At 37.4% G+C, this 13,778-nt stretch overlaps 1 protein-coding gene across 1 annotated transcript; it reads left to right on the forward strand.

Moving 5' to 3' along the window:
- The first annotated feature begins 11,064 nt into the window (after positions 1-11,064).
- On the forward strand, positions 11,065-13,517 carry LOC115209670 (F-box/LRR-repeat protein 14-like). Its single transcript, XM_029778140.2, has one exon. The coding sequence runs from the start codon at positions 11,086-11,088 to the stop codon at positions 13,087-13,089; it is 2,004 nt and encodes a 667-aa protein (XP_029634000.2). The 5' UTR covers positions 11,065-11,085; the 3' UTR covers positions 13,090-13,517.
- Positions 13,518-13,778: the final 261 nt, after the last annotated feature.

Below are 13,778 nucleotides of genomic sequence, written 5' to 3' on the forward strand. Positions count from 1 at the left end.
GCGACAATTATCAACTAGCATCTATTCATATAACTGAAATCCCACCCCTTCCTAGGGAAAACAAATAAGGATATATCAAAAGAAGTTCAGCCGTTGACCTTTTCTCTATCAAATGCAGATGACTCTTGAAAATTTTGGAGAAAGGTCAACATCTGATCTTGCCTTTTTTTATAGACTTTGGCGCAGTAGTTACACTTTGTCTTAAGAAGTCAACCATAACTGAGCACTTAGAATTGCCATCTTCTTTCCGGTCATGCTTTCTTAGCATGCTCCAAATGAAGAAATATTAAATACTCATCCCCATCCCGTTAATACAAACGCTGACCAGCCTGTTCATAAATATTATTTATTCATGGTTTAAAATAGCTCAACAGAACCTCTAACATTTGTTTCCATATTATTACATTACTGTAACGATTGGTTAATTAACAACTAAGTCAATATCTTATGTATGTTACATTAATTCTTTAAAATAAACTCAGAAAACAATCAATGGCTATAATGGATGCTTGGAGCTATAAAAGCTACAATGAAGTCACTTTAACACTTATATATATATATTAAAATATATTTATAAAAGAACATTAATGCTCATGAGAGATATTAATGTTATATATATATATATATATATCTTCAGCATCATCAACACTGTATGTAGCGTTTATCTTTAATTCTACTTATTTCAGCCATTAAACTGCGGTCAGGCTGGGGCATCGCCTTGAAGAAACTTTAGTCAAATGACTCGACCTAGTACATTTTTAAAGCCTGGTACTCGGTCTCTTTTGCCAAACCGCTAAGCTACGAGGACGTAAATAAACGAACACCAGCTGTCAAGCGGTGCAGAGGAACAAACACAGACACGAAAACACACTTACACACACACGTGTGTGTGTGTTTTCATCTACCAAATCCATTTACAAGGCTCGAGGCTGTAGTAGAAGACACTTGACCAAGTTGCCACGCAGTGGGACTGAACCTGAAGCCATGTGGTTTGGAAGCAAAGTTCTTACCACAGAGCCACGCCTCCGAGTGTTTATTATAAACATACTTTCTTTATACAGCACATTCGACATTTGATTTGTGTTTAGAGCTAAGAGTGATTTATCCTCAAGTTAAATTGTATCATACGCACTGGATTTGCTTTACAAGACGGTTAATAAATGTATATATGGCAAACGAATATGTTCTTTTTGAAAGTGATTAAGTGTATCAGCCTTATTAGGTGGTTAGTTTTTAAACAGTCTCTGATGAAGACAGAAAATTCGCCATTCTTCCACCTGTCTGAATAGTTACTCTAATTTCTTATGGAGGTAAGCAATTTTTGTCAGTCAGAAACTGAAAAGTTTTGTCGTTCATGTCTTTTCTAAACGTCTTTAACGATAAAGGTAAGGTAAAAGGAATGACTTTAACAAGTTACTGAAGTCTGTTCTCGGACACGGTCTGTTTGGGAAATTACCATTGTTCAACGTAGCTCATCTCAGAAAACAGCAAATATTGGTTTCAAATTTTGGCACAAAATCAGCAATTTCGTGGAAGGGATATGCCGATTACTGGTTCTTATTTTATCGATCCCAAAAGTTTAGAGGCAAAGTCGACCCTAGTGGCATTTGAACTCAGAACGTAAAGACGGACGAAATGCCGCTAAGCGTTTTTGTCCCGTGTGCTAACAATTATGCCAGCTCACTGCCTTGAACACAACAAATATTAACAAAAGAAAATGGGTAGGGTGCTTTACTGTTGCTAGTACGGTGCTTCACAGTTCTGAGGTGAAAATATACAGGTGTCGATACCGAGCTTAAATTCTATCAGAGTTAATTTTAACTTTCTATTTTTTAAACCCGTTAAATTAATTATAAATGATGGTTCCTGTGCTGTTAGCTCTATCCAATTTCGTCTGGTTGAGCTCGATTATCGAACCAAATGAGTTTTGTGTTCATTAGGGGAAAGTTATGAAAGAAAAAAAAAACCACGACTGGAGCTGAATTCTAAGTTCGTGGTGAAAATGAGAGATGGGATTCGAGCCAGCAATCTAACCTCCAAAATGTGACAAAACGAAATTGCTCCAGAAATTCAGCTTAACTGGCATAAACATAACAGCTCATCCCGAAAGGAGATAATAGAACTGATAAAAGCCGAAAGGAAGTTCAGCTCCAGTTGTAATTGTTTAAATAACAAGTTCACCCTAGCTCTCAACAAAGTTATTTTTAATGACTGATTTCGGAATGTATACCAGAGACTACACCCGTTTAACAAATTGATATAAGCATTCAGCATGTATGAGAGATAGTAACTAGACATTTAAAGCGTAAGCGAAACGAAATAGATGGGTGACGATAAAAATGTATAACGACTAAAATACCAAGCTGTTCAGGAGGATATGGAAAACAATACATGAGAGATGGTGATAAAGTTTTTAACAAAGAAACTAAGGCTCAGTAGACAATAGAGTTTAAAGGAACTAAAGCCGAATGCTGAAGGACAAAGTGAACGACATTAATGCCAATACTGACAAAAGCTGGGGCTTTTTGTTGTTGTTTTTGTTAAACAGGTTACAGATATTAAATGACAGTTCATACAGACGACGGTGACTGATAACAATCGAATGAAGATGAAGTCAAAGAGAACGCAAGAGAAAATAAAGAAAAATGGCTGCTGTAATTGACGGGCGTATCTTTGGCTGGTAGTAATACTTCAGTTTAAACGTTCCTTATGCAGAAAGAATTGGAGCAGAACTCAACTCCATAAAATTTAATGCGAGCCAATAAGGGAGCTTCTACATGATAGCTCCATTTGCTAGAAATAGAGGCTAAATCTGCTCACATATTTTACTGCATTAGACAATCCTTGACATACGAGGCATGACCACGGCTGAGACACTTTGATCATAGATTACAGAACTACTGAATCGGAACTCAATGTATGTGTGTATGTGTGTGTGCGTGTATACAATAAAGTAGGTGCTGACATAGTTGATGAAATAAGTCAGGAAATTTTGACTAATTATACCCATAGTGATGATGTGGAAAAATAATTATTTTCATGTTTAAATCTGGGTTGACAACCGCGGAATTTTAACTAAAAATTAAAGTGCAATGCGGAGTGAATCTGACCTTTGGCATTGTGGTAACAACCTCAGACATATTTCGCACCTATTAAACCTTATCAGCAGAAAACAGTCTAAACGTTATTGGAGGATCTATAGAATGACTACGCAAATGAAAGTATTCTAATCAGATGAAAAAATATTAATATTACACAACATTTTTATTCACTAAACTTGTATATCTTCTCTATTCATTCTAAAGTCTAGCGGAACTTTGGACTTTGTCGAAGTGTATTTACACGCTGAAACACATCCGGAGTTTGCACCTCCGAGATGGCAAAGTGCATATAAGTGTTCACTGCATTCTATTTTTAATTAATTAGATAGAAAGAATGAACAAGCAAAACAAGTGATATCACTTTAGATTATGTAATTTAAAATTCAAACATAATCGTTGAGCAGTTAGAGTAAAGAAGGGATTACGAAGTTATGCACAAAGTCTCTTATAGTTGTTTCTAGAATAGCTGTGTATATGACGCATATTTCAATGAGCAAAAATTTCCATATAAAAGCCAACACCACCATCTTCAGAGAGGAAGGATTAAAGAATATCGTTAGTAAAGCATATTACTAGTTACCCGTTCCATCGTCGAAGAGAGAGTTGCTAGGCAGCTACAAGGCCTCTTTTGTTTTGTTTTAGTGGTACATGTATACATGCATACATACACACAAGCATGCATACATGAATCCGTCCAGCCATAATAATATTAATCCTAGGATGAAATTTATATTTTAATGCTCGCTACACGCGTTTCCACAAATTACACGTCTCTTAAGATCACAGTCCATATTCCTGAGATGATTACAGTGTAGTCCGTAGTATCCGTGGGCATTGGGTAGATCATCTTCATGGATTCCTTTCTTCTGGCGATATGACATTAATGGATGTTTAACATACATACATACATATCAGACTGAGAAAAATATGGCAGTCAGAAATCTCTTACAAGGCAATATCCCACACTACATTTTCAGTACCAGTGCTGATTCCAAAAATCAGGATACTTGACTCGTCTGTAGAGGAAATCCACTCCTTAGACATTAAAACCCACAAGATCCTGATCTCAACTGGAAACCTCCACAGAAACAATGATATCGATAGGCTCAACCTAAGAAGGGATGAAGGAAGTTGGGGCTTGAATTCAGTGCAGCAGCAAAATTAAATACATAAACTTAGACCTCTCATACAACGCCAAAATACCTCAACGAGGACCTGAATATGAAACTCTCAAAACACACACACAAAACATTATGCGAGGGTCTGTTTCCCGAAGACTTGAAGAAGACAGTGATATTGACATAAAGTGCAGCCCCCTTGGACTCGTAACTGCTACATTACATTACATTACGAAGGCTATACTATATGCTGCGAAATGCCTGATAAACATAAGAGACAGTGAAGCCCTTGGAGCTCGAAGCTGCAACCGAAAATATAGATTATGTCATATTTCTGTGGAGGACATCGCACATATGATTAGCATCTGCGCAAAAATGTCATCACGATACTACCTCTCTATGCGATACGACGCTGTCGTAAAAACAAAATACAATGCCATTTGGAAAAAAGACTATTCTGCAATAAATATAGAGAATCCCTCTTTTATTGAAGACATACACAAACATCAACACAAGGAATACTGGTGGAACATTCCCATTAAAACATCTGTCAAATGTAAATATAACAGGCCGGAATTGTTGTTTGGGACAGACAAAAAATGTATGGACCATCATAGAAGTTAGCTCGCTGCTGAATTCTTCGAAAATCAAATAGGAAGAGGATAATAACATACAGCTACATACAACTGCTTGGAAACCTTCAGCTTTTATATGCTGATTATAAATTCATATATTATAAATTATCAATTCATATTTTTATCAGTAATATTTGGTGCACTTAGGGTGGCGAGCTGGCAGAATCGTTAGTACGCCAGGCGAAATGCGTAGTCGTATTTCGACTGCCGTTACGTTCTGAGTTCAAATTCCGCCGAGGTCGACTTTGCCTTTCATACTTTCGGGGTCGATAAATTAAGTACCAGTTACGCACTGGGATCGATGTAATCGACTTGATCTGTTTGTCTGTCCTTGTTTGTCCCCTCTGTGTTTAGCCCTTTGTGGGTAGTAAAGAAGTAGAAATAGGTATTTCGTCTGTCTTTACGTTCTGAGTTCAAATTCCACCGAGGTCGACTTTGCCTTTCATCCTTTCGGGGATGATACTCGCTGACGATACATCGAAGAGGCCAGGGAACAGAAGAATGAAGAAGAAAGAAGACATGCACCCAACACCAGAGCTGAAGACACCTCCGAAAGGGGGTGGCACATCAAAACGGTAGAGGAGTAGGAGCCGAAACCGGATGTGGTTCCTCCTGATGATGTCTTGAGCTAACTGGATCCTATAAAAGAGCTGTTGTGGTAGCAGACCACGAAACACGGTTGTAATTCCTCAGTACCAGTTACACACTGAGGTCGATGTAATCGACTTAATCCCTTTGTCCCTTCTATGTTTAGCCCCTGTGGGCAATAAAGAAATAAATATTTGGTACACTTGGTTTTGTAAGTAAATGCCTAAGTGACAATCTGGATAAGTTACGGTTCTCAGAATGAGAAACCAGCCGGTTAATTTGCACATTACAAATAAAATCTGTAAATGGAACAGTAAAAATATGCAAAACTTTTTTGTGAAAATATGTCTTTTCAAATCTAAAATGGGAATTTGTTTTTGTTATCTAAATTCCAAGGATGGAGGTTTGTATCTTTATTAAAAACCAGCTTCTTCCTCAGAGGAAGATTTCAAATAATAAAAAAAAGAATAGACCATACATGTATATTTTTTATATTGGGTTGAGGAATAATTAATGAGCATTTTTATCAAAAGTTAAAAATACACGCAGAAATATAACGCATTGGCAAAATGTTTTGTGTCATTTAAAAGAAAATTTTTGGTCTACAAGATAGTGTGTTTTGACTTTGTAATTTTATTGATTTTTGTGTATTTTCAGATCAAGTGGACAAAACTGAGCATTTTCGACACCATTTGCTTTTTGCATTTAGTCGAGGTGTTAAAGCCACCGAAGCTGCCCGTGAGATTTGTACTGTTTATAGAGAAGGAGCAATGCCTCAAAGTACCGCCCGCCGTTGGTTTTCGCACGTCAAAAATGGGATTTTTGACCTCAAGGAAGGATCACACACCAGTCGACGAATTGAGTTCGGTGAAGAACGATTGAATCAACTTCTTCACGAAAATCCACATCAAACGACCAGAGAATTGGCAGAGCAGATGGATTGAGATAAAAAAAAAAAAACTGTGATGAACCACCTTCACTCAATGGGCAAGGTTCAGAAACTCGGCGCTTGAGTAAAAATAACAAAAGTCAACGCTCCACAATCGCCGTCAGTTTGCTCGCTCGACATCGCACAACACATGGTCACAAAGAGCGTTTTCTTTACTGCATTGTCACTGGCGATGAAAGATTGTGCCTTTACGTCAATATGAAGCAGCGAAAAGAATGGCTCAGTCGTGATAAACAAGTGACTCCGCGAGCAAAACAAGACCTTCATCCTCGAAAGACCATGTTGTGTGTATGGTTGTATTGGGAAGGCATAATTCATTACGAACTGCTTGAGTGCAACCAAACGCTCAATGCAGATCTTTACGTTCAACAACTGCATCAACTCAACGAAGCAATTCAGCAAAAATGACCGAAATGGCGTTCTTCTGCAACACGACAATGCCCGTCCTCACATCGCCAATATGACCAAAGGCGCGATTCGAGAACTCGAATGGGAAGTGCTGCCTCATACTCCATACTCTCCAGATATGGCGCCGTCAGACTTTCATCTCTTTCGACTGCTTTCAAGCACTTTACGCAGTGTATCGTTCAATAATGACGTGGAATTGAGGGCTTGGTTGGACGAATTCTTTGAGTCAAGACCGGGAGATTTCTATCACCGAGGCATCGAAAAACTTATTCAACGATGGGATGAAGTCGTAAACAGCAACGGAGAGTATATTATTGATTAATTTGTTGTAGTTGTTTTTGTTTAAAATATATTTGAAAAATATGCTCATAAATTATTCCTCAACCTAACAGCAGAACTCAAAGCAATTCAAAGAAGCTACACAAAGAAGATCGTCTCAATGCAAAATATCAGCTACTGGGAAAGACTGAAAGTATTAAACCTCTTCTCCCTAGAGCGAAGGCGAGAGAGATATGCGGTGATATACATCTGGAAAATCCTGGAGGGTCTTGTCCCAAACTTTGGCATTCAAAGTTACCCCAACCGCAGAACGGGGCGCCACTGGATGGTGCCAAAGATTCCAACATCACCATCAAAATACAGGTCCAGATACTGCAACAGCTTGGGTTTCAGAGGACCACAGCTCTTTAACATCGTCCATAAATGCCTGAGAGACTTACATGGTGTGGATGTGGGTTTCTTTAAAACTAAACTGGATCTCTTCTTGTCGGGGGTGCCAGATGAACCTACCTCACGACAGGAGACACAGATGCGGGCAGCGGCATCGAACTCCCTTGTTAATCAAGTGCCACGTATCAGAGGTGGATTCACATACTAGTGTAGCTCATTCAGCGGTGGTGCCCCAGCGTGGCCGCGGCCTTCGGGCTAAAACATTTTTAAGGATTTAAGGAACCCAATAGGTTGTTAAAGCTAAAAATAGCAAAAAAAAAAAAAAACGAAAGAAAATCACAAGCCAAAAAATAAAGGAAAGTAAAAAGACATGTAGAAATGTTAGCAAAATATTTGAAGTAATAAAGAAAAAGAAGACTATTGACTGTAGAAACATATGAATAGAACATTTTAGATAGAAAAACTGCTAAATATGTCAAATTTATAGTTTGATCATTACAAAAAGTTATTTAGCGCTAATTCATTTTCGTAGATAGAGAGATAGCTTGCTAGATAGATAGATATAAAAGTTCTTTGGTCTGGAAGAATTTATACACGACATACGCTCTCATTTCACAATAAATGACTTTGTAAGCAGACAGTACGACTAGTGTCGTCTTAAAGCATCGGTACATTGGGCAGTTGCTCGGGGCCCCACAAATCTATGGACCCGATTTTTATCTATGTATGTTGTGGCGTGCTATCAATAAATGAATGCTGCAGGGACCGCTGGATTGATTTGCTCGGGACCTCACGGGTTCAGAGTCCCAAATGCGATCCATGTATGTTGTGACTTGCTGTCAAATAAATAAATACTATAGGGCTAGGATATTGATTCTGCCAGGGACCTATAATACTGCTAAGGCAGCTCTGAATACGAGTTGTTATATCTTTTATTGTTTTACTTGTTTCAATCATTAGACTGCGGTCATGTTGGGGCACCGCTTTGAGGGACTTTAGTCGAACTAATCGGCTCCAATACTTATTTTCGTTTTAAGCTTTGTACTTTTTACCAAACCGTTAGGTTACGGGGACGTAAACACACCAACGCCGTTGGTGAAGCAGTGATGGGAGACGAACAGAGACACACACATATACATATACATATATATATACGTCGAGTTTCTTTCAATAGTAAGTACATGACACTTGTTCAAGGTGCCGTGCGGTGGGACTGAACCCGGAACCATGTGGTTGGGAAACAAACTTCTTGCCATGCAGCCACGCCTGCCCCACACGCTTTCATTTTACGATAAACGATACATACACACATCCCTGCAGTTGTTATATCCAAATTAAAAGTCCAGGTTTATACCTGTAATTATTGGGGCCCTGGGATATGTAACTCACTGTTTAAATACCAATCTTGAGAAATCCGGCTTCTCAAAACCGGAAAGTTGATTTGAAGACTGCTGATCCAAGCCATCACCAGAAGTCTAAAAATCTGTAAAACTTTCTAGAAGTTTATCATTTAATCATATATGAGCATGTCCAGATATGCAAGTATATGCTTGAAAAGACATACGCAAAACAAAACAAACAAATCTGCAGGTATACATACATACATACATACATACATACATACAAACAAAAATACCCCGTTGTTGTAGAAATTCTAATGAAGAAGCCTTGAATTTAGGTTAGAAACTGGGTCTTTCTCTATTGGCAAGAAATCTTGAAATAAAACTAATGACATACATATACGCACACAAACCTTTATATATGTGTGCGTGTGTATATATATATATATATATATATATGTGTGTATATATATATATATATAGAACTCTTTTCAACATAAACATAACGATAACTCATCTCAACATAAACATAACGACGTAAGAAATTTGAAAAGCTAAACGCGAAACCGGTCTTTCTTCTAAATTATGTCATTGTAAGAAAAAAATTTATAATATTCTTCAGACATATTGACTCAAATATATATTTTTTAACCTTTTAAAACAAGCCTTCTGTAGTTTTTTCACTTTTTACTATTTTCTCTCTCTCTCTCTCTCTCTCTCTCTCTATATATATATATATATATATATATATATATATTTGTCCCATTTGTATATTTTTTACTTTACATATATATATATATATATATATATATATATATATATATATATATATATACATGCGCGCGCGCGCGTGTGCTTGTGTGTCTTTGTCACTTCAACATCACTTGACGAGTGATGCTGGTGTGTGTTTATGTCCCCGTAACCTTGCGATTTGGCATAAGGCACCGATAGAATAAGTACTAGGCTTACAAAGAATAAGTCCTGGGTTCGATTTCTTCGACTTAAGCCCTCTAAAGCGGTGCTCCAGCATGGCTGGAGTCAAAATAACTGAAACATGTAAAAAAAAAAAGAGAATAAAAATACACAAACACACACACACAAATACACATAATGTGATATCATTCCACATGATTTCATTACCAGTTTCTTTCCTCTACACATTTTTTCTTTCTTACATTCTCGTTATAAAATACGATTAACTTTCATTTCACACATACACACATGAGCAAGGCCAAAACAATGCGAAGTAAATGCAAGGCAAATCATAAGAAAACAAATATGTGAATTAATGTATATATACATACATACATGCATACATACATAAACACACACACACACACATATATACCACGGAGTGGGACTGAACCCGGAACCATGTATGCATGTATGTATAGTATAGTGTGTATATATATATATATATATATATATATATATATATATATATATATATATACATACATGCATAAAAATTTTGCAAACCAGATACAGAAACGAAGTGTATATACACACACACACACACATTTATATAAAGATAAACACATTTTATACACATACACATATATATATAATGAATGTATATATTTTAGTAGAGAGCATATTAATATTTACAAAGGAAAACTTGAGTGATATCGAAGTTTCGTCTCGCTTGGCGTCATTATTTAATGTATCTCTTATTTAAAGGATATGATTTATTGTAGAATTGGCTGTTATTTCTAGCAGGTCAAGAGACCGCCTAGTGCTTTTACCTTTTATAACTCGAACTAGCGGGAACATTCTATGCGGTCGCATGGACTTCTAGAAATAGCAGCCGGATTTCTTTCAAATCATACCCTGCCGCTTTAAATAAAATAGAATACATTTGATGATGCAGTCCCTGATATACAGACACCGAATGGTCACGGCTGGAAGGCTTTTAATCATAACGGCACGATCGGCGTAGACTACAAGTAATGTGGCTAAATCAATTTTTTTTTATTCAGAAAACACAAACAATTGTATTTTAGTATTTATTGAATAAATAAAAAGTTTACCGTAAAAGTAATTAATTATAAATATTTACCGACCGTTGTTAACAATGCAGGTGCTTTGTTGTGTCTGATCAGTTGTGATATAAACAAGTTTGAATCGAATATACTGTCATGTGACCTTGCTTTACCCCTCGTCCCCTAAACAAAGCACCACTGTATGGAGCGTGCGCAGTGCACTACCACGAGAGTCGTAGGAGCGTAAATAAAACAAAGAGAGAAAGGGGAGGAATTACCATTGTGAGGAGGCAGGATGTTTGTTAACCTTTGCTTGGAGAAGTGGCACCACCACCACCACAGATGTATAATAAAAATGGAGTCCAATGAAATGGAAGAGAGCGACCAGTATAACAACAATAACACGACTACCTGTACGGTAAGCAGTCCTTTGCTTTTTAGAAATGGCAACACTCACTCAACAAATAGGCGAGAAGAAAACAAAAGCAGTCCTTACAATCTATCGAATAACTCTAAGCTTTCTAGTCGAACCAATGTTGAAAGTAATTCTTATTCACAATGCGATCCTGAAATTCGAACTGAATCTCGTCGTTGTTCTTCTGAAAGTATTCGACCATCATCTGCTTCTCTCCACCAAACATCACATTCTGAAGTACTTTTGCATCCTACCGGTAAAAGTAGCAGCAGCAGTAGTAGTAACTCGAAGCATCACAGCCACCGTAACCATCACCAATCTCTCTACAGTAGCCGTCACCATCATAGCCATCGTAAACACTACAGTCGTTACAAAAATAACCGTAGTCCTAACTATCAGACGTCTCAACAATTCGATGAAAACATCCAAATGATAACCAGCCACGGACGACGATCGACGGATAACTACCTGTATAACAAAAGTAGTCGAAGTCATAACAATAATACAGTCACCAATAACACAAGTTGTTGCAGTAGTAGCAGTGATTGTGGCATTGGCGGCAACTCCGTCAAGGTTTCTCCGAGACTTTCTTCCTCAGACTCTAATTCCAATGACAATAGTCCAAGCCCCAACTTATCTCCAGCACCTACTTCAGCCATAACATCACCACTTCCGCCTCCGTCTCCCCCAACAAAGTCTGGAGAGCACGTCCATTGTTTGTTTCCCGAGTTATTGGTAATGATATTCTGCTATTTAGACGTGAGGAACAAAGGCCGTGTGGCCCAAGTATGTAGTCGCTGGCGGGATGCTGCCTATTCTCGCACTGTGTGGCGTGGAGTTGAAGCTAAAATTCATCTTCGTCGATCAAACCCTTCTTTATTCCGTAGCCTTGCCAAACGTGGAATTCGCAGAATTCAAATTCTGAGCTTAAAACGAAGTCTCCGTGATGTTGTAGCCGGCATTCCAGACTTAGAAAGTCTTAACCTTAGTGGATGTTACAGTATCACCGATGCTGGTCTAGGCCAAGCACTTCTATACCGGTTGCCTTTGGTTAGTGAACTTAATCTCAGCCTGTGCAAGCAGACAACAGACTACAGCCTCAGCCGGATTGCTATGTATCTAAAAAATTTAAAAGTATTACATTTAGGTGGTTGTTCTCTAATAACGAATGCAGGTTTGTTTGTTATTTCCTATGGATTAGTCAACTTGCAATCACTTGATTTGAGAAGCTGTCGATATCTTTCAGATCAAGGGATTGCTTACTTGGCAGGACTTGGTAATGAGATAACTACACAAGGTAACTTAGCTCTTGAACATCTTTGTTTACAGGACTGTCAGAAACTTACGGACCAATCACTGCACTATATGAGTCTTGGGTTGAAAAGTTTACTTAAAGTGAACCTTAGCTTTTGTGGTGGGGTCACTGACGCAGGACTGCAGTATTTGGCTAAAATGCCCAGCCTACGTGAAATTAACCTTGCCAGCTGTGATTTAGTGACTGACACTGGACTTGCACATTTGGCACGTGGAGGCTCACATATAACATCTTTGGATGTGAGCTTTTGTGATAAAATTGGAGATGGAGGCTTGAGCCGTTTGGCTGAAGGACTCTTTAAACTCGAATGCCTCAGTTTGAGTGCATGCAACATCAGTGACACTGGTATTAGCTATATTACACAGAATATGCATGGTTTAACCACATTAAATATTGGTCAGTGTCATCGTATTACCGATCGAGCACTGAATCTTATAGCAGACAATCTGAAAAAACTGTCAAGTATGGACCTCTATGGTTGCACACAAATATCTGCAAAAGGTCTTGAAAGGATTATGCAGTTACCGAGTTTATCCAGTTTAAATTTGGGTTTATGGCACAAACGGTGACACTAGGAATCAAGTTGATCTTTTGTCTTCAGTTTTATGCAGGTTAAATTTATCTCCTGTTTTGTATATTTCACTTGACCGAGTTTTACATGGAACACAAGATGTTGGCCTGTTCATATAAGAATATATTCTATGGAAGTTAGAAATACTGAAACCTGTCTTGCAGTTTGCTTGATTTCGATTTACCTGAAACAACATTTTATATTCTTAGATCCAGAGTCATCTTAGGAACCAAGATTGCTGCAGAATATTTCTCAAAATAACAAAAAAGACATTTGGGGAATATATTGACTTATAAAATGTAAAACAAAGAAGAAAAAAAAAAGAAACATGGAAAAACCTAACTCTACAATCTATAATATTTATTATTTTGATCAGAAATGTTTTATATTTTGCTTAGTTTCTTTATAAACAGTAAATGCATTTTGTTCTGTCATTTATTTAATTTTTTTAATTTAAAAAATTTTTTTTTGAGAAATGATATTGAGAAGCAATAATATGGAAACAAGTTCAGCGGATTGGTAAAAATTCATATTGATTTGAATCATCACTTCAGAATTAAAAACAAAACTTGTTTGAATATTAACAAAGAAGCTCTGTTGTTACGGCCTAGAATTTATTTCATCGGAAATAATATTTCAGTTATTTTTATGGTATGAAGGTAGCAAGTTGACCATACACGACATATA

Source organism: Octopus sinensis, linkage group LG3 (genome assembly GCF_006345805.1).
Source record: "Octopus sinensis linkage group LG3, ASM634580v1, whole genome shotgun sequence".
Lineage (NCBI taxonomy): Eukaryota > Metazoa > Mollusca > Cephalopoda > Octopoda > Octopodidae > Octopus > Octopus sinensis.